The sequence below is a fragment of the Aethalodelphis obliquidens genome, unplaced genomic scaffold (genome assembly GCF_003676395.1).
Source record: "Aethalodelphis obliquidens isolate GAN/ISIS:26980383/991018 unplaced genomic scaffold, ASM367639v1 scaffold18, whole genome shotgun sequence".
Classification (NCBI taxonomy): Eukaryota; Metazoa; Chordata; class Mammalia; order Artiodactyla; family Delphinidae; genus Aethalodelphis; species Aethalodelphis obliquidens.
The window spans coordinates 29,722,262-29,749,906 of NW_020837962.1; the positions used below are offsets into that span (position 1 = coordinate 29,722,262).

At 38.7% G+C, this 27,645-nt stretch overlaps 1 protein-coding gene across 3 annotated transcripts; it reads right to left on the reverse strand.

The window, feature by feature from the left end:
• Window positions 1–26,480, reverse strand: CRLS1 (cardiolipin synthase 1). 3 transcript variants are annotated; one of them, XM_027118197.1, is made up of 7 exons: window positions 25,874–26,480; window positions 22,964–23,101; window positions 18,263–18,392; window positions 5,376–5,461; window positions 4,404–4,472; window positions 2,718–2,809; window positions 1–989 (listed from the first exon to the last, which is right to left on the reverse strand). In XM_027118197.1, exons 1-7 carry the CDS (start codon window positions 26,177–26,179, stop codon window positions 902–904), a joined length of 909 nt encoding a protein of 302 aa, XP_026973998.1. In that variant the 5' UTR covers window positions 26,180–26,480; the 3' UTR covers window positions 1–901. The 3 variants fall into 3 exon arrangements, with proteins under 3 accessions (XP_026973998.1, XP_026973999.1, XP_026974000.1); XM_027118198.1 differs by lacking the exon at window positions 25,874–26,480 and adding an exon at window positions 25,702–25,826; XM_027118199.1 differs by lacking the exon at window positions 25,874–26,480 and adding an exon at window positions 25,591–25,677.
• Window positions 26,481–27,645: the final 1,165 nt, after the last annotated feature.

Below are 27,645 nucleotides of genomic sequence, written 5' to 3' on the forward strand. Positions count from 1 at the left end.
TTGAAGGTCACTTTTTTCCGGCTCTTTTATTCCTTTAACATCTTAACAAAAGAAGATTCCCCAAAGCTTAAAAAAACCTTTGAAAAATATAATTTCATATTATTTACATAACATATGAGTACAGGTCCCAATATCATACAAACATTGTTATGTTAGAGATACAGTGGGAAGGCATGATGTAACTCACTGCCTCTTGGATGGCTAGGGTAACAGACATATTTTCATTTTCCAACTACCTTTGTCACTTATTATCCTGATGCATAAACTATTAGGCACCTGAGAGGTTGGAAGACTTCTGAACATGAACTTCAGTACCTTCTATTTTGATCTTATTTATTATTTTCAAAATTTACTGCATTTTAAATCTCTTTACAAGTTTAATTCATCCACAACTAAGCTACCTTTATAGTCATTATCCTGAACAATCAAATATTAACCACATGTACTGTTAATGTGTGCACAGATCTAAAAGTCAAACAAACAACTGTGCAGCCAAGTTGTACAGGATGTATATTTAAACCCAGGAAATTCCCTAGTGCTTTGTGAGCAATCTAAATTCTATTAAAGTGACAACTCTTCAGTTTCCATGCTCTAGACTGTTTTTTGTTTTACATATCAAAAAATGACTGACAATAATTGCTACTTATAAATTAATCAAGAAACCTAAGATAAAAAAATTCTAAATTATAGTTTTATTTGTATTTAAAATTACATTGGAAATTCTGCATATGCCCATGATCAAGCTTATTTTCAATGCACATTACTTAAATTTTGATGACATGGTTTGTTCTGACAAGTCCTTTTTCAAGCTGAACACCAAAAAAGGAAACTCCCTTAGATTTCCACTGGCCCTGCCGCCGATGATGTATATTGCTTCCTTGCTAATGATGATGGATGACTTTCATCTGCCTTTTATCACCTGAACAGTTTTCCGACCATAATGATAATAACTGTAAGCTGATGCAGCTGTGGTAAAAGCTGTAAGACACCTTTTATGGAAGGAAAGAAAGAAAATTTAGTCTAAACTCTAAAAAATGCTAACTATAAGAACCATAAAGAATACATTTAAAGGAGTTGTTTCAAAGTAAAAAAGCCTGTGTTGGTGTAATTTTTTTTTAACAAGAATTTAAATATACTGCTTTTCTTTAAGACTTCATTTGAATCAGTAATGTCAAACAGAATTAATCTAATCAGTCTGAAAAAAATAATAATAGCAATTGTCATTTTTTACCCAGACATTATTCTAGGTAGTTTTATTTTCACAGCAACCTCATCTTACAGAGGAAACAGTGCCCCAGAGTTTGCTCAGGGCCACAGAACTATGAGTCTGGCTTGGTTCCAACTCTAGAGCCCTTGTGCTCCTCCCACTGTTCCACGCTGCTTAGAGTGTTAGTTTTAGAAGCTATTTCTTACAGATCTTGGGAATTCTAATATCTGAGTCATTTTAAATAAAATTCAGCCTTCTTTACTGATATTTCCTTAAAATTAAGGAGAATTAATCAGATTCTCTTTGAAATGACACGAGTGACACTCAGGGCTTGCTGAGCGCTAGCAGCTAACACGTTCCTTTTTGGTGCACACATGTACTTCTGTTTCCACCAGGTGAGGTGTAGGCTCATCAAGAATCTGTTTGATCTCAAACCTGTTTATGCCAGTTTGATATCCTAAATTCACACATAATGAAACATACAGGTAGGAAGAGTCGCTATTTCTGAGAACTAAGCTGGAGGCTTTGGAAAGGCTTGATATCACAGCGAGTTGCTAAAAATTACTGTCAAAGTAAGTAGACAATGTAATTGTTAAAATACTAGAGAAAATGATAAAAATCTAGAAAGTTTCTATACTCTGATTGCTTCATAAATGTCTTACATTCTTATATCACTTTAAAAGCAGAACATGAAAATCAGAGAGGTTGTATTATGGATGCAGTTTTTTGCAAGAAAGAAAAAAATCCCACTGATGAGCCTATAATCAAAGAAAAGGCATTGAGCCTTTATCAGAAGACATAGGACAAATCAGAATGAATGTACGATTATATAGTTTAGAAAATAAAATGTCTAGCGTGTGTATCATTTTTAAAGCTTTTTAGCTTAACTGACTTTAGTTAACCAACTATTTTCTGGCTCAGACTGCATCAAGCAATGTTTTAATTATCGAGTTAAAAGTAGAGTAAAAATACAGTGCTTTAGTATCAGTGTGGCATAAAGTATGAATGTGACACATTTTCAAGGCTATACATAACCTTAATAAAATAAAACTCAAACTCCTTTCTCCAAGTTTCTCTCCCACTCTGCCCCCTTCACTAGGCTGGGTGCACTTTCCCCTTATCCACTCTCCTGCACGTCTGACTTTGCTCAGGGTCTGCCCTTCACCAGAATGGCCTCCCCTCAGTCTCTCTCCACCTAGACCTCATGGCTCAAATGCTACTTCTTCCCTGAAGCTTTCCCTCTTCTTCCTACCTGGAAGTACTTTTCTCTACTCCAAAACCCCAACACATTATCTGTACCTCTCATCCCTTCTAATTTGCATGAAACCCCCTATAACTTCTATATTCTACACTTGATAGTAAGCTTCTTAAAAATGGTATCAATCAAAAAATATAGCCCACAGCTTTACCCAGTGCTTAATAAACATGATTAAGAACAAAGTAATTCTAGGATTGTCAAAATAAGCCATTTTGTTGACATTCTCAGAGAGTAATTCTAAGTTTAGCTTACCACAGGATCTGAAGATAAATGCTGTCAGCATAATTGAAAACCGGAGCTGCCAAAGAAGCTGCCACCAAGATTAACTGGACTGCTGTGTTAACCTAAAAATAAGAAGTCATAAATGAACAGTGCCAACCCAATTATGTTTCAAGCTCACAAGAGAAAGGCATAACCCATCACAGTGTAACACAACAGACCCTCAGGGATGCTGTAATATCCCTGCCAAAGAAGCTGGCATTCACACAAAAGGCTGAATTTCACTAACACGCCCATCTGTCTCCACAGCTGCCCTATCTAGTGAGGGGAAGGGCAACTATCAGAAAACACCACTATCTTGAATTTCCATAGCAATAATGTTGCAAAGTTCTCTGCCTTTTTCTCAGTTGCCTATTAAAACAGCCCTGTGAATATGGAAATAATGAAGATACTCTTCACAGGTAAAAAGGTAATGAGTTAAGTGACTTGCCTGCAGTCATAGCAGGTTACAGATCCAAACCCAGAACCCACATTTCCCAGTACTCCATTCAATGCTCCTTTCACTTGCCTACCACCTGTCAAACCTATGAAGTTAGAAAACTGAAATGCACTAATCTCCATGAGAGAGGCTCTAAGTTCGGAAATGAGTAGGTTTCCCTACCCTAAAAGACAGCGTGGTGGAGAAAAGGAAGACAACAAAACCACTGGAGACTTCCTGTACTCATTGAGAGAAGCATTCTGGGGAAGCGGGTGATGTATGAATCCGTGGGTGATGTGTCTAGAGAAGCACCTATGTTCTCTCATCCATTGTGCAGCCAAATTACAAGGATTCGACTCCGTTTTAAAAATAAGTAATAAAAATTGTCTGGAGAACTCCCTGCAAGCCCAAGGAATTAAGGCATTTGTCCCTGGTACCTCTTTAAGCCACCTTCTGTACAGTACTATACTCCAATTACTGTACTTGATACATATGTAAGTCACAAAAATAAATAGATAAAATAAATAGACAGATAAATAAATAACGCATATTTGTAGGTAAAAATTCACCCCAGGGAGTCTCTGGTTTAAGAGTAATCATCCCTCTGTCCCAAAGATGATCAGCATCCCTAACCTGTTAAACCTCTGTCACAAGGCATGGAGCAAAAGAATAATTACAGCAAACTTATCAAGGCTACTAGTAAAACAAATCTGCCTTCAGAGACATTAATAGTGTCCTCTCTGTGTGCAAAGACTGGCATACAGTTATTATCCTGAAGAGGGCTCAGGAAAACAGATGGACAACTAAGAGTAGGAGTTGTTTATTAGTGAATAAAACTTTCTCATGTCCCTTTCCATGTTAACAATCGATCTTGCAAATGAAAGGACCTTGTTATATGGTGTTTTCACTACAGGGAGGGGTGGGTAGTGAAACCAGAAAGAAATTTTCATACTCTCTTTGTGTCAATATGCAATTACATTGCCACCTCCCCTAAGTGGTGGCCCTAATACCTCATTTGGAGACTTAAATTCTTACACCACCAACACAAAACACAACATATATACTAAAGATCCAGAAAGCCTGGAGGACAAAAGAACTGGGCTAATGACCCCACTCTCTATTCTCTATGGTCAATACATTAAAATGTGTCTCATTTTCAGCTGCTCCAGACTGAGGTTTATAGTCATCAAAATAAAATCCTCAACGGTTTTTAACTTAAAAGGATGTTGTGTGTCTCTTACCTTGCTGATGAAGGTTGGTTTTAACCTAGCAGTGGCATAACAAGGATTGAAATACTTAGAAAGTGTTCTCTGGCAGAGGACAAAAAAAACAAAGTTTATTCATCATTCAAGTTTAAAATAAATATTTTGTTATTATATGCAACAGTTACTGAGTGTATAACACACGCCTGGCTATATGCTAGATAAACCCTTTATCTGCATCTTCTTTTATTATACTATATAAGCAACATCTACATTCTTCATAAATCACCTACAGTTTATTGAAAATAGATTTTTTAATTTATAGATTTCTCAATTTCTATAAATTTCTAACACAATAACTATCATAAAGTCTGCTTAACTATGTCTTTCTACTAAATAGATTCAACAAATCTCCCTCATCACTGTTTTCTTTATAGGCTAAAAAGAACCAAAATGAATAAAATACTGCCATTTTCACCAGGCTGGGAATCAAAAGATGAGGTTGTTATGTTCATGAGGTGGCTATAAGCTATGCTATGCTTATGTGCTCAAATATTTGTAGAACCAATGAACAAATGTGTGAACAAACCACTCCATGCTCATAAAACTGTGATTTTAAAAACCAGTTCTAGATAATCCATAGTAGAAGCTAAATTAGACAGGGAAGGGTGCTTAGTTATACAAAACACTCCTAAACAGAGTTTGCTGCTAGGGATGGGGCTAGCTGGCCTGAGTTTTATGGACTATCAACTAAAACAATGTTGACTTATAACAAAAACATCCTTTTAAAAACTGATCATTCATATTTTCACTGAACAGCTACCATAATGGGTGATTCAAATAGCAAGATGACAGTTATGTCTGTTTTCTTTAAATTCCTAATAAATGGATTGAATACATAATAGTCATAAATTATTCCCATAAAGTGAAACTCAGTACGCAATAATGATTTTTTTCTTTTGCCTTAAGTTACAGTAATACTAAAAGAACATTTTTTTGAAACAAACTCACCGGTGTTGGAAGAGTTCGATATCTGATATAAAAAACAGCAGCAATCAACATTACATCTCTTGAAATTATCATATAAGTAAGTGGAACTGAAAATCAAATATAAAATAATTTTGATTGGGATTTTGAAAATTATTAAGACATTATACATACAATGAAGCCTTACCATAAACTGGTGTTTCACCTAAGCCAAAATTTTAAAATAAACACTTATTGATGCCTGTTTAGGGTCCCTACAGTGAACCACTGATTTTTATGTTTTTTTAACCTGCCTTCAAAACAAGGTGAAAGACAGACTATGGCTTTTAAAGTCACATTTCAGAATGTTGATCCTCTCACCCCTTTCTGTATTTTTTTTTCCTTGCATACGTTTTTAAATTGCAGTTAATCAGTGTCAGCTCTACTCAATCCTATTTCCTTTGTTACTTCCCAGCTTTGTAAATTTAGAAAAAAGATCACCAAGCTCACTATAATTACACGGAATGAGATGGTAAAAAGGTTGGAAAGGATGCCGGGACTCAAGGCATTCTTTTTTTTTTTTTAATAAATTTATTTATTTATTTTTGGCTGTGTCGGGTCTTCATTGCTCACGCGGGCTTTCTCTAGTTGCGGCGAGCGGGGGCTACTCTTTGTTGTGGTGCACAGGCTTCTCATTGCAGTGGATTCTCTTGTTGTGGAGCACGGGCTCTAGGCACGTGGGCTCAGTATTTGTGGCTCGCTGGCTCTAGAGCACAGGCTCAGTAGTTGTGGCGCATGAGCTTACTTGCTCCGTGGCACGTGGGATCTCCTGGGACCAGGGCTCAAACCCGTGTCCCCTGCATTGGCAGGTGGATTCTTAACCACTGTGCCACCAGGGAAGTCCTAACTCAAGCCCTTCTGACTTTTAAGAACTCTGACTGCTTGCTTCTGCATTCTAGATTATTTTATGAACAGTAAAATTTGCTATGTGTACCACTTGTGGAGAACCAAAATATCTTCATTTTTGCCTGGCCAGTTCCTATCCAGGCAATTGCTATTTTTTCTTCTGCTCATTCATTCAATGAATTCTAGTTAAACATGAATTCAACTTGTTGATAGTTTTCTCATTATTCCTAAGATCCTACAGGACGGTCCCAGTGCCAGCAGAAGGACATTTTAAATGGATACCCAAGGAACTCCTGCTCCCTTGTCGAATGAGAATGGGAGGGCAGAGGTCCTGTTTCATTTTACATCCTTCCACGTTGAAGGAAGTTTTAACCATGAATATATGTCATGTTATTAGAAAAAAATATTTATTTAAAAAGGAAAAAATCTTGAGGCTAACACTCATTTCAAATTGTTTCAATTACTAAAATAAAAGAATCATGCACATCCCTTCCATAATACTTTCAAACAGTTCTTTGTGAATTACTTTTAAGGCCATACTTAGGGTCCTCTATTGGTTCAGAAACTTATGAAAAATCTCAGTAATTAATTACAGATTTAAAATTTAAATCTCTGCTGGTTGTGGCTGTGATGTAAGTGTTGATCCTTGGCCTAGTACTCAATGACAAGACGATTCCAAAGAGAAAATGCTTATCCACTCAAGTCATGGCATTTGGAGCACAAAGAAGACTCGACCGTATGAACCAAGTAACAAAACAAGGCAGTCATGATTTTTAGGAGGATTTTTGTGCCTGTAAACCAAACTTTTCTATAGTAATAATCAGCTGGCAAAATCAAATAACTATCAGATTTTATTTATTTTTAAATCAGATTTTAAAATGCAGCAAACTCATGTGAATTATATACAGTAAACACAACAGTAGAGGAAAATAAACACCTGTTATTGTAGTTCATCACCACAGGGGAAAAAGAATATAATTTAATTCTAAATAAGGTTTCTGCAGAAGAACAGATGAAGCAATTCAATACACTGCAAAGCCTTGGGCTCTAGTTCTATTAACTACTAAAATTACCATTTATTGGGCATCTGGCACCATTTAAGTATTTTATACATATTATGTCATTTAATCTACATATCAACTCCATGATATGGGAACCATCATTACCCCATTTTACAAATATTGAAAACAAGCCTCAGGCAGATTATAAAACCTGGCCAAGGTCACCAGTTAGTCAGTACTACTGCAGAATGCATCTCTGGGCTCAGTTTACCATCTGTTAACAGTCTGGTGGAAGACAGGACTGTTTACAAAATCCAGTGTTCCCCAAACTGACTACTCATCACAGAATCACCTCGTGAAAGCTTCATAAAAGCAAAGGTGAATGCTCCCTGGGGGTTCACAAGCACAGCCAGACTGGGACCAGGCTGCACTGGGTGATCTCTAAAGCCTCTGCCAACTGAGAGCCTGTATACATACATGTTCTTACTGTGATTTGGGGGGCAATTTTGTCCAGTTCCCTGGCTTTTGAATCTTCTAACTGTTCCTGCTTTCTCTCCTGGCCTTCCTTTCCCTTTTCTTCCAGGGCTAAAGCAGCTTTCCTTTGTCTATTAGAGTATGATAGTGTGTTAGGGAGGTGTAAAATGTGTCAGGGAGTGCTCCAAGGTTTTCCTATTTGCTAACTCTGTCTGAAATACAGTTTCTGCAACAAAGAAGTACATCATGGGCAAATTTATTAGTGTTAAAGGGAAATAATAAAATCAAGTCACTTTTACATAGTAGAAGTTTGCATTGAAAATAATAAAGTTAACACACAGTCATAGTCATTTGTTATATATTTTCTATGGCTGTTTTCACACTACAATAGCAGACTTGAGTAGTTACAACAAAGACCACATGGCCCATAAAGTCAGAAACATTTACCATTCTGGCCTTTACAGAAGAAGTCTGCCAACCCTTGTTCTACATGTTAATCTCTAAACCAGGACCTCTGCAATCTCTAAGGAGCAAATGGAGAGCTCTTACCTACAAAATAGAGCTAAAGGTACTGAGAATTCAGGGCCACGCCTTGTCTCTCACTGCCTGTTCACCCTAGAGGGTAGTATACCACCCAACAAATTCCACCAATGCCCAGGGAGCACCCAGTTAAACATTTATGAAGTAAGCAGCCAAGAATCACCAGACATTTTAGCAAAGTCTCCATAATGAAAGAGAGACCAAAACAAACAGAAAAAAAAAAAAAGAAGAAGAAAAGAAATAGATACAATACAGGGGTTTAAAACCACCCCCCCACAAACACACATACAAAAACAGATAGAAGATGTCCTGAAATGATGATACTCACCTATGAAGTAAGAAAAAGACATTTTTAAAAATTTATTTATTTATTTATTTTATTTATTTATTTTTTGGTTGTGTTGGGTTGTCACTGCTGTGCACGGGCTTTCTCTAGTTGCAGTGAGCGGGGGCTACTCTTCGTTGCAGTGCACAGGCTTCTCATTGCAGTGCATTCTCTTGTTGTGTAGCATGGGCTCTAGGCACACAGGCTTCAGTAGTTGTGGCACATGGGCTCAGTAGTTGTGGCTTGCAGGCTCTTGAGCGCACGTTCAGTAGTTGTGGCACACGGGCTTAGTTGCTCCGCGGCATGTGGGATCTTCCCCGGCCAGGGCTCGAACCCATGTCCCTTGCATTGGCGGGCAGATTCTTAACCACTGCACCACCAGGGAAGCCCCTTGTTTTGTTTTGAAAGAACATACAGAACAAGAGCTCTTTATTTCCTCTTGGAAATTAAAAATGATAGCAATAAAAATGTCAATCGAGGGACTTCCTTGGCAGTCCAGTGGTTAAGATTGCACGCTTCCACTACAGGGATTGAGGGTTCAATCCCTGGTCAGGGAACTAAGATCCCACATACCACGTGGCACAGCCAAAAACCAATTTTTTAAATTAAATAAATAAATTAACTAAAATGTCAGTAGAAGGGGTAAATGACAAAGTTGGGGAAATTTCCCAGAAAGAGAACAAAAAGTGTTTCCAGTAAGAAAAGAACCTAGGGAAAAATGTTTAGAACTGATGGATAAGTTTTCAGACTGAAGGGGCCTTCTTAGTACCCAGCACAATGGAAGAAAGATTTACTACAAACTCTAGTAGGATCTAGAACATATAACACTGCAAAATTTCAGACCTATAGGTAAATGAAAAGATCCTCAGGTTCAGCTCCATTAATATCTGAGTAGGTAATAATTCTCCTGCTAAGACAGTTAAAGAAGAACATTAAACAAAAAAATCTTGAAAGTGAAAAGCTTGTAAGATGCTAAGAAAGTATCAGAATGAGAACTCAGGAAAATAAGCCTAGGTACTCAAAGCCACTCAAAGCCACTGTCCCTAACCCTAGGGAAGTAAGCCACAAAGCTGAATAGGGGTTTTGGCCGCCTTAAAGGGTGGGGAAACAGTAGTCAAAGCCCAGAGCCCTCAGGTTGGGCAGTGACAAACCACCTCCTAGCTTTAAGCTGGGATCTGAACAACTATTTCCACAGGGTTGGGAGAGGAGATGGCACTATGCAAACTAAGCCTTAAAAAAGAATGTCTTATCATCTGGCCATCTAGGTGGTCCCAGACTGTTAGCATGCCTAGATACCTGGCAGAACTGAACAAAAAATCTCCTCTGGAGAGTGATGCCATCATCCTACACATCAAGATATTCCTCCAAATTATTTTTTAAATATTAGTACAGTGTCTAAACAGTCAAAAATAACCAAAGACATAAGATACCATGAGTGAGACTCAATAGAAACAGACACATGAAAGAGACCCTCAAAAGATATTTCAGAATTACCAGTGTTTATAAAACAACTAAAGCTTAGTATGTTCAAAGGGATACAAAAATCAAGATTGAAAATTTCAGCAGGGAACTGCAAACTATAAAAGTTGATTTACTAAGTTTGCAGAAGAATGAAATAGAAATTTTATAACTAGAAAATATAATAGAAGACTTAAATGAATTTGGCACAGCTGAAGAGAGAACTAGTGAAATGAAAGAGCAAGCTTCATTAGTAATCATCTAGAATGGAGTGCAGAAAGATAAAATGAGGTATCATGCAGAAAAGAGGCTCAGACACTTAAAGGATACAGTGAAATCTAACACAGGTATACTGCAGTCCCAAAAGAAGGAGAAACACAGACAACAATACTTGAAGATTGTGGCTCAGAATTTTCTAGAACTGATTAAAGATATCAATCCACAGATTAAAAAGCCCAACAAATCACAAGCAGGATAAATAAAAAAGAAAATCACACCAAATATTGTGAAACTACAGAAAACCAAAGAGAAAGAGTAAATCTTAAAAGCAGACAGAGTAAAAGTACCTTTGAAAAAGAAATGGGTTAACAATTTCTTATTACCAAAAATGGAAGTGAGTAGACAATTGCATGGTACTTTAAATGTACTGAAAGAAAATTAACTACCAGCCCAGAATTCTATACCCAACAAAAATATCCTTCAAGAATAAAAGCAAAATCAGACAGAGAAAGACAAATACTGCGTGATATCACTTATATGTAGAATCTAAAAAAAAAAAAAGAGAGATAGAAAGAGGCTGGTAAAAAGACACAAACTTTCAATTTTAAGATGAAACAAAAGATGAATAAGGTCTGAGGATCTCATGTATAACACACTGACTAGTTGGTAACACTGTATTGTATAATTAAAATCTGCTAAGAGAGTAGAATTTAAATGTCCTCACACAAAGAATAAAGGCAACATAAAAATATTTTCAGAGAAACAAAGAAAAGAATGTACCACCAGTAGACCTGTATTAATAGAATTTCTAAAGATATACTTTAGAGAAAAGGAAAATGATTCCAGGTGGAAGGTCTGAAATACACCAAACATAAACCAGAAAAAAGTATGAAGATACATCTAAATGAACACTGACTTAATAAACAATATCATGTGGGTTGAACACATAAATAAAATTAAAGTATGAGAATAACCTAAATTGAGAAAGGAATAAATGGAGTTAAAGTATTCTAAGGCCCTTCCAGTGCCCAGAAGGCATATAGGCATCCCTCGGTATCCATGGGGGGTTGGTCTGAGGATCCACCCTGCTTCCCCCAACATACACCAAAATCCACAAATTCTCAAGTCCCTTATATAAAATGGTGGAGTATTTGCATATAACCAATGCACACCTTCCCATATGCTTTAAGTCATCTCTATATTACTTAATACCTAATACAATGTAAATACCCTCAGTTTCCAGTTTGCAGCAAAGTTTGGTTGGAACTTTCTAGATTTTCTTCCCCCCAATCTGAGGTTGGTTGAATCCGTGGATGGAGAACTCCCAGATACAGAAGGCCAAATGTATAGATTTGTTAACATTAAACTTTGATAAGGTAAAGATGAATTATAATTTTGAGACTAGCTAAATGTTAACAGAGTGTAAAACTTTCCAATTGGTACAGGAAAACAGTGATAATTATAGAATATAGAATATAGACAAAAGTAGAATAGAACATACAGGCCAAATAAAACACAAAATAAAATGGAAGACTGCTACACAAATACTAGTAATCATAGTAAATGGATTAAATGTTCCAGCTGAAAGATAAAATATTTTTAGACTAGATAAAGTAAAGAAAAACCATCTATCTATATGTTATTTTTAAGGAATATCTAAAATATAAAGATGTGGACAAGTTGAAAGTAAAAGATTGGTTTATCATGTAAGCACTGACCAAAAGTAAGCTAGTGTAGCTATAGTAATAGTCAACAAAAGAGACTTCAAGGCAGGAACTTCCCTGGCAGTCCAGTGGTTTAAGACTCCGCCTTTCCACTGCAGGGGCCACAGGTTCAATCCCTGGTCAGGGAACTAAGATCTCACATGCCAGGTGGTGTGGTCAAAAAAAAAAGAGAGAGAGAGAGAGACTTCAAGGCAAAAATCATTTCTAAAGATATAGAGGGTCACTTCAAAATAAATCATTCAATTCACCAAAAAGACATAACAATTCTACTTTATATGCACTTATTAATAGCATGACTTCAAAAGACATGAAGCAAAAATCAGAGCTAAAAAGAAAAAATAATGGAAAATTGGACACAGCAGGAAACTTTACTCTCTCAGTAACTGACAGAAAAGCAGACCAAATGTAAAAAATAAGTCCGTAAAGAAGGAGATTTAGCCACCAGGATTAAAAACTTGACCAGGGACTTCCCTGGTGGCACAGTAATTAAGAATCTGCCTGCCAATGCAGGGGACACAGGTTCAATCCCTGGTCCAGGAAGGTCCCACATGCCGCGGAGCAACTAAGCCTGTGCACCACAACTACTGAGCCTGCGCTCTAGAGCCCACGAACAAGCCACAACTACTGAGCCTTCATGCCACAACTACTGAAGCCCACGTGCCTAGAACCCATGCTCTGCAAAAAGAGAAGCTACCGCAATGAGGAACCCATGCACCACAACGAAGAGTAACCCCTGCTCACCACAACTAGAGAAAGGCTGCGTGCAACAATGAAGACCCAACACAGCCCAAGATAAAGAAATAATTTACTTAAAAAAAAAAAAATTGACCAAATGGACATATGTAGAACATTATACCCAATGACTGCAGAATACATATTCATTTGAAAAACGCATAAATGTTTATAAAATTTGACTGTATACTGGGCTGAAGGGCTAAAATCACAGAGCATGTTCTCTGAACACAAGGTAATTATGCTTGAAATCAATAACAAAAAGATACCTACAAAATCCCACAAATTAAGAAATAAATTTTTATTAACACCATAGGCCAAAGAAATATCATAATGGAAACAGATTACTTTGAACTCGATAATGACAAGAACACTAATACCAACATATGAGATACAGTGAAAGGGATACTTAGAGGAAATATATAGCCTTAAATGCAAACTTTAAAGAAGAAAAGCTGAGGGAATTCCCTGGTGGTCCAGTGGTTACAACTTCGTGCTTCCACTGCAGGGGGCACAGGTTCAATCCCTGGTTGAAGAACTAAGATCCCACAACGGCACAGCCAAAAAAACAAACAAAAAAAGGAACGAGTTAAACATTCATCTACAGCTGTGTTGTTCAATACAATAGCCATTAGCAACATGTAAAGATAAAGCACTTGAAATGTGGCTAGTCTGAAGTGAGGTGCTGTAAGTGCAGACAGCACACTGGCTTTTGAAGACAGAGTATGAAAAAACAATCTCATTAATGATTTTTTATTGATTATATAATGAAATGACAATATTTTCCATCTAGTGGGTTAAATAAAATGTTATTAAAATGGGGGGTGGCCTGGCACAGGCAGCAGTGCATGCACAGAGCACTCAGTCTCCACTGTAGCAGAAGTGCAAGCACACACACACACTTCACCTGTTTCTTCTCACTTTGAACATAACTACTAGAAAAATTTAAATTAGATCTATGGTTCCCATTATATTTCTACTAGACAGGACTGATCTATAGAATTTAGAAAAAGAACAGCAGAAAAAAACCAAAGGAGGAGACAGAAACAAAAGAGCAAGATTTAATGAAGTAGTAAACATATCAGAGAAGTTTGGCAAAGTTCAAAGTTGGTTCTTTGAAAAGATTCATAAAACAGACAAACCTCTGGCAAGACAAGTCAAAGAAAAAAAGACAAATAACTAATAATTAGGATGAAAAGGGGGACATCGCTACATAGTCTACAGACATCAAAACGTTAATGTGGATACTATAAATAGCTTATGGTAAATTTTTTTAAAATGTAGCTGAAATGGACAAGTCCCTAGAAAAACATCACAACTCACAAAACAGACAAAAGATGAACCAGAAAAACTGAATCACCCTGTAACCATTTTTTTAAAAAATGAATCAACTATTTTAAAACTTTTTCCCAAAGAAAACTCCAGGCTTCAATGGCTTCAACAAGTTCTACCAACATTCCAAGAAGGAATAATTGCAATCTCACACAAACATCTCCCAAGAATGGGGTGGGGTGTGTGTGCACTCCCTAAATTCATTTTATGAGATTATTATAAACTTGATATTAAAACCTAACAAAGGTAGGGGACTTCCTTGGTGGTCCAGTGGCTAAGACTCCACGCTCCCAATGCAGGGGGCCTGGGTTCGATCCCTAGTCAGGGAACTAGATCCCACATGCTGCAACTAAGAATTCACATGACACAACTAAAGATGCCACATGCTGCAACTAAGACCCAGCGCAGCCAAATAAATAAATATTAAAAAAAAAAAAAACCTAACAGGGGTATTTGTAGAAAAGAATTCCAGGCCAATCTTCTGAATCTAGATATGAAATCTTCAACAAAATATCAGTAAACCAAATAGCAATATCTTCATAATATATCATGACCAAGTTAGATTTGTAACAGGAATGTCATCAGGTTCATTTAACTTAGAAAATCAATAACGTAATTCACCACACATTAAGCTTAAAGGGAAAAAATATGACTATCATAATACATGAAGAAAAAAATTTTCATAAAATTCCATATCCGATGTAAAAAAATTTCTGCGCAAACTGCCAGTGGAAGTGAACTTCTTTAACCTGAAAAAGGGGTATCTATAAAACCCTACAGGAAATGTCATATTTAATACTGAAAGACTGAAAGCTTTCCTTCTTAGACTGGAAATAAGACACAGATACCACTCCTATTCAACACTGCACTGTGCACTATTGTGAGGCAAATTTTTAAAAAGGTAAAAGGACTGGAGAAGAAGAAACACACTGTCATTAATTATAGATAATACATAATCAAGGATACAGAAAATCCAAGAGAATATACATTTATATTATTAGCATAAGAGTTCAGCAAGTTTTGCTAGACACAAAAACCACTGTCAGAGATGGAACTGATTTCATCCAATCAACATCAGCTACTACAAAATGAAATATTAAAAAAGCTACCATTTACAAAAGCATCAAGAACTATCAGTCACCTAGGAATAAATCTAATAAAAAAGTTTTATTACCTCTCTAGAGAAAACTGTAACATTTTGACATTTTAACAGACCTAAATAGAGTAAATACAAGATGTATGTGGATTGGAAGACAATATTGTAAAAATACCAATTCTTCCAAATAAATCTGTAAATTCAGTGCAACTCCAATAAAATCCCAACAGGTTTTTCTGGGGAACTTGAAAGCTGATTCTAAAATTCACACACAAATGAAAACAGGTAAGAATATCAAAGTGGAAGAATGTGCTCTATCATGTATCAAGACTTTTGGGGGACTTGCCTGGTGGCGCAGTGGTTAAGAATCCGCCTGCCAATGCAGGGACACGGGTTCGAGCCCTCATCTGGGAAGATCCCACATGCAGCTGAGCAACTAAGCCCGTGCGCCACAACTACTGAGCCTGCGCTCCAGAACCCATGAGCCAAAACTAATGAGCCCACGTGCCACAACTACTGAAGCCCGTGCATCTAGAGCCCGTGCTCTGCAACGAGAAGCCTGCGCACAACGAAGAGTAGCCTCCGCTTACCGCAACTAGAGAAAGCCCATGCACAGCAACAAAGACCCAACGCAGCCAAAAATAAATAAATAAATAATAAAATAAATTAAAAAAAAAAAGACTTTTGGCAAAGTAATAATAATTAGGGATGGTACTGGTGCAAAGATAGACAAATCAATGGGGAATAAACTAGACAACCCAGAAATAACCCATGTATATATGAACATGGCAGTGAGTCTGGAAAGTATAGAATTTTCAATAAAAAGTGCTGGGATAATTGGGTGTCCCAAGAAGCAGTTAGAAAATTAACTTTTAAGAGAGAGAATTTTTTGAACCATCAACTAGGAATTATGCAAAGAAATCTTAAAAGCTTTCTAATACAAAACATAATCACACGTAAAGGAAAAGATATCAGAATGGCATGAGACTTCTCAACAGCAAGATGGAATCTGGAAATCTATAATCAGGGTCTTGAAAATTCTGAGTGAAAATAACCTGCAATTGAAAATTATGCCCCAATCAAGTATGGAGGGTAGAACAAATACATTTTAGATGTCTGTAGAATAAAGACATTGTACACCTCTAAAAACCTTGCTGCCAGGCTGCATCCTAGCTAGGAAACAACTGGAGATTCTACTCCACAAAAAGGAGGACCCTAACAAGGAAGCCATGGGAGCCTGGAAAAACAAACCCAACACAGAAGAGAGACAATGGAAGTTCCCAGAATGATAATTAAGGGAAGTTGCAGTTCCAAAAGCGACCTACATCAATTGTATCAACAATATCCATAATACCAAAAACTGGAAACAATTTCTGTGTTCACCACGGAAATACCTGGGCTGGCCAACCTTTGTAAAACAATACAACAAAATACAAAATAACTCTGAAAAATGAGAAGCATGAAAATACACACACACACACACACACACACACACACACACAAATTTTAATTGTGAATGTTAACAGAATGCTCCTTAGGATCTTTTCTCCTACAAATTATCTATATTACTTATAGCATACCCCTGCCCCTTCAATACCCCCAACCATTCACACACCATAATTCTGACTTTCAAAGAAGCACATGAACAGTAGTCTAATTCATTTTTAAATTTGGTATGTGGATTTAAAAGCCTAAAGGTAGGGACCTCCCTGGTGGCGCAGTGGTTAAGAATCCGCTTGCCGGGGCTTCCCTGGTGGCGCAGTGGTTGAGAGTCCGCCTGCCGATGCAGGGGACACGGGTTCGTGCCCCGGTCCGGGAAGATCCCACATGCCGTGGAGCAACTAAGCCCATGTGCCACAACTACTGAGCCTGCGCTCTAGAGAAGCCACCGCAATGAGAAGCCCCCACACCGCAACGAAGAGTAGTAGCCCCCGCTCGCCGCAACTAGAGAAAGCCCGCGCACAGCAACAAAGACCCAACGCAGCCAAAAATAAAAATAAATAAATAAATTTATTAAAAAAAAAAGCAAAGCCTAAAGGTAGAGGAGAAAAAGAATCTCTAGATTGGGAGACTATACTAGACTGAAACACCAGTAAACTTCTTCCTATCAAATGTCAGTAATAACATGGTATTGAAGGACCAAGTACCAGCTTCTTTGTTCTCAGATTCTAACTCTTGGAAATAAACAGTTTAATCTGAACCAAAGGATTAAAAACTGAGAAACACAGCGGAAGTAGAAAATGAACAACCAAAAAGCACATACAAAATACAAAAGATCATAAAATTTTGTTACAAAGAGTATTCAGGGGCTTCCCTGGTGGTGCAGTGGTTGAGAATCCGCCTGCCAATGCAGGGGACACGGGTTCGAGCCCTGGTCGGGAAGATCCCACGTGCCACGGAGCAACTAAGCCCATGCACCACAACTACTGAGCCTGCACTCTATAGCCCACGAGCCACAACTACTGAAGGCCGTGCACCTAGAGCCCGTGCTCCCCAACAAGAGAAGCCACTGAAATGAGAAGCCTGCACACCGCAACAAAGAGTAGCCCCAGCTCACCACAACTAGAGAAAGCCCACGCACAGCAACAAAGACCCAACGCAGCCAAAAATAATTAATTAAAAAAAAGAGTATTCAGACAATGTACAAACTATGTGTATAATTTAAAATTGCGTAATACCATCTAAGTAATAATAATAACAATGTGAAATTTTATAGACATCTTTAGGATTTCAGAGCTCTCACTTATTAAATTGTACTTAATAAATAATAAGACTTAGGAAAATTTTAAATTGCTTTCAAAAGCTAGGCACAAAGAAAATAATAGTTTCAAAAGATTCTAGGATAATATGAATTAGCTCAATTTTTTTGAAATATTTGTTTAATTTTAAACAATTTTACTAAGAAAACAATGCATTCTATAGTATATACAAGGTCATAAATTCTAAAGTAAAACAAATAGCTTGGAAAGCAAAACAGTTCAATAGTTTAAATTTAGGGAAACACTTTAAAGTTGAAAACATATTTTTGGAACAAAAATTATTTGTCTCTCAATCAAGAGAAATCCTAAGCTGATAAATGTGATTCTTCCCTGTACTATTTAAAAGTACACATGACGCGTTCTTACCTGGAATAAGATCTGCATAGGTCAAGCTAACATATAAGATGCTGATAAGTATTTTATCAGCAAGTGGATCAAGAGCACTTCCCAAAGCTGATTTTTGATTGGCCCAGTTTCGAGCAATAAATCCATCCAACTGAAAATAGAAGTTTTTTTTTTTTAATAAATGTCATAATAGGTACAGAGTAGATATCTTGAAGGTTAAGAGATACCAGAATAACCGCTATACTTGCATAAAATGTAGATAAAACCTCTTCTGTCTCTTACCCCCAAACCTTCTGTTTTACTGGTATACACTTAGCTTTTAAATTACCAACTGGTCAGAAAATGATTTCACTTTTCTACAGAAAAAAGTTTTCACTTTTCTTTCTCAAGGCCTTCAGCTATTTTGCAATGTTTTCACAATGCCCCTTTGTGGGATGAACCCAGACACAAATTTAGAGATGTAAAGAACCCAAATAAAACTCAAAGAAAGCAGGACTGACAGAGCTTGGACTAGGCACCCCACCCCAACCCACCCCTCCCATCCCCCACCCCTTGAGCCCTGAGCTATTTCACTACAGCCAAAATAGCTGCTTTTACTTGCAAGGACTACCGTTTAACTGCGAGATTTTCTAACTTCCATTCCTACCTACTTTTCTATAATATGACCCAACTCCCTATGTTTTAGCTGTTATTATTTTTATTTTATTCTATTTTAACTGTTATTATCAATATTTTTTATCTAGTGCCACTGTTAATTCCATGTCTGACTGTATTGCATGACCTGTATTTGAATACAAAACTCAGTCCTCTGTACCTGGCCTACTTAAAATTTTTGATATGAAAATTACTTATTCACTACTCTTGGAAACAAATTATATTTTAAAGCAGAGGTCATACTTGGGTTACCAGGGGGCTAAAGAGGCCTGCAGGCTGGTTTTGTTTGACCTGCCCAGTGATTTTTTAAATATAAATTAGTTGCCAATATTTAAATATTCAAAGTCTTAACTCAAAAAAATCCAGATCTCCAGGCTCACTTGAGAAATGGGAAGATCTGGCCACCCTGGGGCCACAAAATTGACTGAAACCAAGTACTGCCTATTTTCATTAAACGAGGCAGATATTTCCTGGTTTTCCAAGTCCCTACCCCGGCTTTTACTCATTTTATTTAACTTCAAACTTCAACAAATATTTGAATTTTCCAGTCCTAGTTCCAAGGAAAAAGATCAAATTAATCTAGACGTAATTTAACATGGTACATTTTAAAGGATAAATAAGTCCTCCATATCTCAAGTATTCCAATGACTTAGAGCAGTCGTACAGGACAATGGTTAAGAACTTACTCTTCATAGCAGAGCATAAGTGGTTCAAGCACTGGCTCTCCCACTCACTTAACTGTGTGACTCTGGGCAAGTTATTTGGCCTAAGCCTCAGTTTCCTCATCTGTAAACCAGAGATAGTGCTACCTACCTCGCAGGGTGGGTTGTCTCAGTACATAATGTGATTAATACTTGTTTAGCACTCAGCGCTTAGTAAATCCTCAAAAAAAGCAGTTACTAGCTATTACTACCTCAACTGAAAAAATCTATTTTCTTAAGTATACTATAGGTAACACTAACAGAAAGTGCCTAGAACTGGGAGTTGGGGCCTTGGAAGATTCAGGTGTCAGTTCAGTTTCTGATCTCGGGGAACTTAACCTCCCATTTTATCACCATCATCACCCTCTTGTCCTCATTTTTCCTCTACTCACACTGGATTCCAAGGTCATCAACATCATCTCTTCTTTGTAAACCTCTATAACTCCCTACTCCACTCTCCCTCAACCCTGCTTAAATACAACTACCATGTACTATAGGCCTGCACCCAAGCAGCTGAACACTGATCAAGAAAAACACATAAATGGGCTGATTGAGCTCACTTTTTCATGACCACAAATCTCCTGTGGGCACTCAATACTGCCTGGCAAACCCACACCTGCTTACTGTGTTTACCTTCCCTATTCATAGTCTGCTCATCCTTCCCAAAGCCTCTCTCTCTAGCTCATGACCATGTCTATATTTGCTCAAAAAACAGAAACAGAGTGTCAGCCCTCCCTTGTATTCCCACCTCCAAGTCCACCACCTACTAGTGTCCATGCACATTCTCTCTGCGGTTCCTGATCCCAAGTCCTCTTACCTTCTGAGTTTTCCCCACCTCCCCTGCATCATCAATCTCTCTCTTCCTACCCAGTCATTTAATTAATTAGTTAATTAACAACAAAAATTTCCCCAGTATGTATCTCTTTATAAACTACCCTTCCTTGACTATCTCTCTATCCCCCTATGAAGCAAAACTTCCCCAATGTGACATCTATTGTCATCACCACCTCATTTATGCTCGCCAACCCATTTTGACTGCCCCACCCTCTAGAGATTGTACCCATAAAAGTCACCAATGAATTCTACATTCTTAGCTTACTTGACCCCAACACAATTAAAGCACTTTCTTCACTTAACATCTGGGACACCTTATTGCCCAATTTTCTTTCTTTCTCACCAGCTATTCCTTCTCAGTGTCCTTTTTTGGCTCCTTCTCCATTGCTCCATTATTGTTCTTTTCTCTGACCTCTTCTCTTCTTTTACCACAGCCTAGATGATTTCATCCAGACTTGACCATCTATATGATGATAACTCTTAAATCTATCTCTAACCATGATTTCCTCCAACTCCAAACTACTGTATTCAACTACCCAATGTTACCTCTATCTGAACAGGCATAACAACTCTTTCCCACAAACCCTGTCCTACCCTGAGTGTTGACCATCACAGAAAATGTAAACCTCCATGCATCTGCTTGTTGAAAAGGAAAAAAGTAACAGCCTAGCACTCCTATTTAATTCCTTTCTCTCACCCCACATATCCAATCCATTAACATATCAACTCTATCTTCAAAACATATTTCCCAACCCTCTTCCCTAGATTACTATAAGCCTCATAACCAGCCTCTCTGCTTCTATTCTTGCATTCCTGTAATCCATTTCCCACATACAACATTCCCGTACTTAAACCCTCCATGAGTCCAGCCATCTGCCCAGCAGCCATTCTAGAGGCATCAAAACCTACATGAAGTAAACGTAATATGATGCCAGTTAACTCAGGTTTCTGTACACATTGTCTTACATATTTAGAAAAGTGTAAATGAGACCTCTCCCATTCGATGAATATTGCAATCTCATGTGGCAACTAAAAAAACCTACAAACCAAAAAAGAGCAAATCCAGTAACTGAAAAACATCTTGCCTATTATGAAAAAAAAATTCCATTATCAATATAATGGCCTTTGACAGACTTGGAGACTATATTAATAAATGGAGGGCTTCAGGCTTCACAGATAAAAGCGGGGACAAAAGAAGAGATTGTGAGAATGAGAAGTTGTGACAAACAGGAGCTAAACTCGGGAAAAAGAGGTGGTAACCACTTCAAGAAACTGTATTTGATGCATATTTAGAAATGCCATATAACAGTGCAAATGTCCTCATTATTTATCCTGCAGAATTTTCAGCTAACTCTGTATTGCTCAACAATGCTACTGGGCAGGTGTAATTTTGTTTCTATGAACCTCAAAGGGAACAGCTGATGTTACAAAGAAAGATGCTATGTGACTTTTATTAACAGAAAATTAGTTTCTCTTTATTCTCACTGAATACTGAGCAAAGCTTTTCAAACATACATCAGTTTAAAGAGGCACCAAATTATTATTGCCTGTCTGGGTACTCACTTGGATCTCAGACCAACCTTGTACAAGAATATACAATTTATATACATAATGTCTATTTCTACATGCTTTTGTCCTGATTTAAAATCTTTCCTCTACCTTTCCCCCACTTCCTTCAATTGTGTTTTTGCAGGACATATAGTTTTACAAGCCATTTCAAATCCTTTATGCAACAGGGTGGGTGATAAATACAAATAATGTCACACATGATGATGACTGGCCAGTCCACAAAAGCCTATATAACACATAGTGTGGCTTTCTGTTAGAAAATTATTTTCCAAGTTCTAATTGGAGATAACCTGAATAAATCTTTCCCTCCCTATAAACTGACACAGTGGTGTCAAGGTGCTCTTTTCTCCTTGGTCCATCTGCTGGGAGAGTGGAAGAAGGAAGGATATCTAATGCCCACCTAGGGCAGGGTCTTCTGGAAGGTGGTCAGAAGGGTGTAGAGAAGGAATCAAGGACCAAATCTGTGGGGTGCCTATGGCCTCCTGCCAGCATAAACCTGAGGAGAGATCCGGCCTCTGCAAGCTCCCTGGTCACAACAACTGGCCCACTGTTTCCCTCTCCACCAGTAAAACCAACTGTTGTTGCAGATCAGATATTTCTCTCTACTATATAAGTAAAAAAAAAGTCTCACAGCTTCTCTCCTTTATTTCTATCCCTAAAGCAAGTACTTGGCCCTTTGAGAATTTCTAAGGTTTTTTCTTCTATGAAGAAGTTAAAAACCAAGAGTAAAGAGCTCCCTCTCCCATGCCTCCCTACAACCTCCACTTCCTTCCTTAGATCATATAAAGAATAACAGAGTCCCATATAGATGTTAAAGACAAGCCTTTACACAAAGCACTAGGTGAAATTCATCTTGAGGATTTCCTTCCAAAGAAAAGCAGACTGAATCTGTGCTATTTCAGTGTAGTAGAGACCCTGGGATTTAGAAGGGGAGCAAAACAGGGGGAGTGCCGGTACAACTTACCAAATCAGTTAGCCCAGCTAAAGCAAAAACTCCTAGTGCAATATTAAAATCTTCTTCAATAATCAAATAGCCCAAAACTGGGGCCAAGCCAATTCTCGTCATTGACAACATATTTGGTATTGTCCATGGGTTTTCATACTGAAACATAAAGACAACAAAATTTAAATACTATAAATTCATACTTTAAATAACTATATACATTGGAAAAATACACTCCATCAACTTAAAGGTTAGAAGCTACATAAACCTTAAAATTAGTACTTTCAGTTTTAAAATCCATTCCGTTATTTTTACACACATCTAAAACTGTTAAGAATGCAGATGAAGATATGTCATATACCAAAACACAGACTAAAATGTTGGTTGTATATAGAGTAGGTTTTCTCACTAAAGAGAGAAGGAATAAACATGTATTATCTATCATATAAGTCAAGCCTTTAATGTATTACTTCACCATCAGAATTCAAAACTAAAAACATACTGCTTTTAAAAGTGAAAATTCAACAACACTGTAAATCAACTATATCCAATAAAATTTTTTTTTAAAAAAAGAATTACTTTCCCATTATACAAAATTAAAAAAAAGATCTTCAGGAAGATCTTATACCTCAAGTAGACAAACGGTCTAGAAAGTGTCAGAAAAAAGCCGAATTATCAACCATGGGCATTTTGGCTAAAAAACATTTATTGCAAAATAACCTCTCCTCACTCCTCTACACATACCCATCAAAAGAATGCTAAATGCCATACACAGTGTTGGAGATACGAATGAAGAGGAATAAAACATTTAATTCCATAAGCTCATCACTAAACTGGAGAACTGCTAGAAGAAAATAGAACAAGGAAAAGGTATTGAGATACTTAGGAAATAAAGAGATTTTGTAAATTTGTTCAAAATAGCCACAGAAATGTTAAGATCCCCAACCAGAAGCTGAGGGTTTTCACAGCTCCCCTGTGGGGGCTTTATGATTCCTTGAAACTTCATTTGGAGCCAAGGTGTTTGAAGTTGGCACCAACAAAAGGGCACCTCAGCAGCTGCTCTGAAAACCATTCCTTCCTGGCCAAAGTCTGTTTCATGAGAGGGTGTTTCAACTTTAAAAAGCCTCAGCCTAGTGGAACTAAGATACACTGCACAGAACAGGGTACAGAAATAATACAGAGAAAAATGTCATTCCCTAAAGGCCGGATTTTTTTTCTCCACTGAGTCAAGACTGCCAGCTCTACCCCATGGGACTATCTCCTCACAAGATAACCCTACTTAACCTCTTTATCAATCAGTAACCTATTTGCCTGAACCTTAATTTTGACATTTCCACTTCTAAATACCTCTTTTAAAATACCTTCAGCCATTCTGTAAGAAAAGCCAGTTCTCTAAAGATACTAAGTTTGTGTTTATAAACAGAACCCAGCAAGAAATGTTCACCTCAGTTTGAAGGAATAATGAAGTTATTGGGGCCCAGTGGCAGAATACTGTCATTAAAGATACAGAAAAATTCAAATTCTGCAGGAAACAATCACCAAACAAGCAGCACTCCAAACCTCTACTCAAGGACCTTCTGTTGAACTAATCCACATTATATTAATTAAATGGAATCATTCTTGGAACATATTCCAAATTCAAGTTCAAAGGTCCAAGTGTTTCAGAGTCCAGAGGAAAAAAAAAGTCTGTTGACCATACTGCGATACAGAGTAAGTCAAATACTGATCCAGCATTACAGTGCCTCATTGAGGGGGGTGAGGAGGTACAGTTCATGATTGAGAGAAAGGAAAAACAAAGCAAAAGGTCAGAATACAGAGGCCCAAAATTAAACTCAGAGAGGCCCATGGGGAAAAATTAAAGACACAGTTGTAAACAGCCAGAGCATTTCATTTGGTGAATTAATAAACCAGACTGAATGTTCTTAGAACAATGAAAGGGATTCCTTTTAGCTCCACATATTTCAGTTAAAATAAAATACCTCAATTTATAATCATTAAATTTGTAAACGTTTCTAAGTTAAAATTAAGAGAGCTAATCTCAGATTACCCAACCAGATAACCTGTGGCATACTCGACCAACTACTGCCGTTCTTGGAAGGACTTCAGCCAGGATATGGCAACCTCAAAGCATCCAGCATTCATTCAAACCCCAACATGCTCTAGCTATTAATGTGGCCGAGACTCCTGCCAGGATGTGGCCACCCCAACCCATGCTGTATAACTGATGAAAGCAGCACAGGGGCCCACTGAAGACATAACAATTGAAGATGTAATAATTGCATGAGTCTTGCTACATGACATCAAAAGCTCTCCCACACTCATGCTCTCATGTCTTCTGTTTGGTCAGTATTTCAACAGGTAAGCAGACAAATATTTTCCTCCGTTACCTCAGGAAGAGAGGTTTAATCTTTTCCTATAATTAAAGGTTAAAGGATCTTTTAATTACGATTTAAATTACTTAGCTATCCTTCATCCTACAATATGTAAAGTCACCAAAGGTCAAATGATAGTTAACCAAACCTGCACAAGCAAACAGAAAGGCCTGTATATCATTCTGAAGACGCCCAGAGACTTGGCCTAAACATTGGGGATTCGCTTCAAAAAATTTAAAATGGGCTTTTAATAAGACAGGTGAAGGGTATTTTTACCAATGCAATATCCAGAGGCGCGTCCAGCTACCGGTGCGGATAGACGGGAAGGAGAGGGCTCTAACTTGACCACCGAGACAGGAGGACGCGGCTGGTACCCCTGACACTCACCCCGACCGAATGATCTGCCCATAACTTCTCTTCGGGGAACGCTTTAAAAGTTCTGAAACGGAAGCATCGGACCTCACCGGCCACGGCACGTTATTTGCGTTCGGGACCGAGCGCCGCCGCAGCAGTCGACCCCGACCCAGAGTCGCCCCTCCGCCTTCTCCTCGGTACGTACCAGGCTGGCGGCGCTCGCCGGGCCCCACCGGCCGCCCCGGGCCTCGGTGGCGGCGTCCTCTTGCACTGCGGGCCCGGGGGCTGCCTTCCCCGCGCCCGAGCAGTGGGCCCGCGGGCTGGCCCCAGGCAGCCGCAGGCCGAGCGCAGCCGGGCGCAGCCACCAGCGCTCCGCCAGGCACCCCAGGCAGCATGGCACTGGCGGCAGCAAGGCCCCGCGGGCGCGCCCCTTGCCCGGCCGCGCTCCCGGGGCCCACACGGCTACGCGCAAGGCACCCCACGAGGTGCGCGCCACCCGCGAGGCCAGCATGGCCCTGCGGGCGAGCCGCGGGGACGCAGGCGGCGAGAGCTCAGCAGCCCGGGGCACCGGCGAGTAGCTGCCCCATCGAAGCCCAGCAATACCGGAGAACCTCGACAGCCTCCATACTGGTTCTCAAGCCTCAGCACGTTCGGTTATACCAGTGGCCTGGGCCGCCAAGAACGGACGCCGTCGCGACGCTTTTGCGACACCGTCGCCGCTGGCCTTCCCAGCGCCGGCGGCGACGGCGCAGGTGGCGGGAATCATGTGCCGTTAGGCCCAGTGGGCTGCCGGGTAGCGGTCCGGCACGGCGCCGCAGTCCGCCCACAGGCGGGCTCCGGGCTCCGTGGGGAGGCGAGGAGAGGAACGCGCAGGGCAGGACTACGGCGCGGCGGCTGTGGCCGGGAGAGGGCGGAAGACATCTCGCGCCCCGGCCGGAAACCCGAGGTGTGCGCGGCTCTGGGCACAATCGCGAGAGTTTTACATATTACTAAAATGTCTGATACAGAAGAAGTATTTAATACTAGCTCTCTGTTCTTTTCCCTCTTTTGAGCGTTGCATATGCCCAAAAATATGGGTGTTAGAAAATGTCAGTACTAGCAATTACTGATCGTTTACCTGAAAAAAGTGTTTACTGTAGCCAGGCTAGAGTGCATCATCCCGTTTAATCTTCCCAGCAACTCTCGGATGGGTTCCATTAGTATCTTACTTTTACAGATAAGGAAATTTAGGCTTAGAGAGGTTAAGAAACGTGTTTATTAGAGGAATATCCAAAATAAGAATCGTTAATTAACTGACAAATTTTATACATTAATGATTAATATAGAAGTTATAAATTATATTGATTATTGCTATATTGTTATTAATATTTATTAATGTTGCTGACCTGTTTTCTTGTAGAGTCTATGTCAGTGAATTTGAATGGTTCTTGTGGCCTCTGCACCATCCCCCTCAGCCGTGTCTGTGCTGACAGACCCACATTGAAGTTGATCTTAAACTTAGTTCAGGTAGCTTAGGAAAGACCAATTGAATTTGAACGTCATTGTAGAGCTGAGTATTTATCAAAAGAAATCTTCAACTTCTTGCACACATATTGAAATGCTGATATTGAGAGAAAAATTAAGTGTTTGTACTAGCAATGTAAAAAGGATAATTTTAAAAAACAATGATATTGGAATCAAATACCTACAACTGATACATAGACTTTCTGGATAATCCTGTCAGGGGGGAGTGGGCAGTATTTCAGTCTCTTATCCCTTCCACTCAAGGACCTGCGTTTACTCTTTCCGTTTACTCACTCTTTCCACCTTCTCCTAATTTAGGACACTTTCTCATTGTCTCTTGGGATTTTTTCTTCTCTGTGCTCCATAAGCTGTCAGTCCTGCTGCATCTGCCTCCTGCTATGAGGGCATGATCTTACTTGCTTTTCTCTTCATGTTTTTTTCATTTCTTGCTCTGATAGTTTTTATTTCTATTCC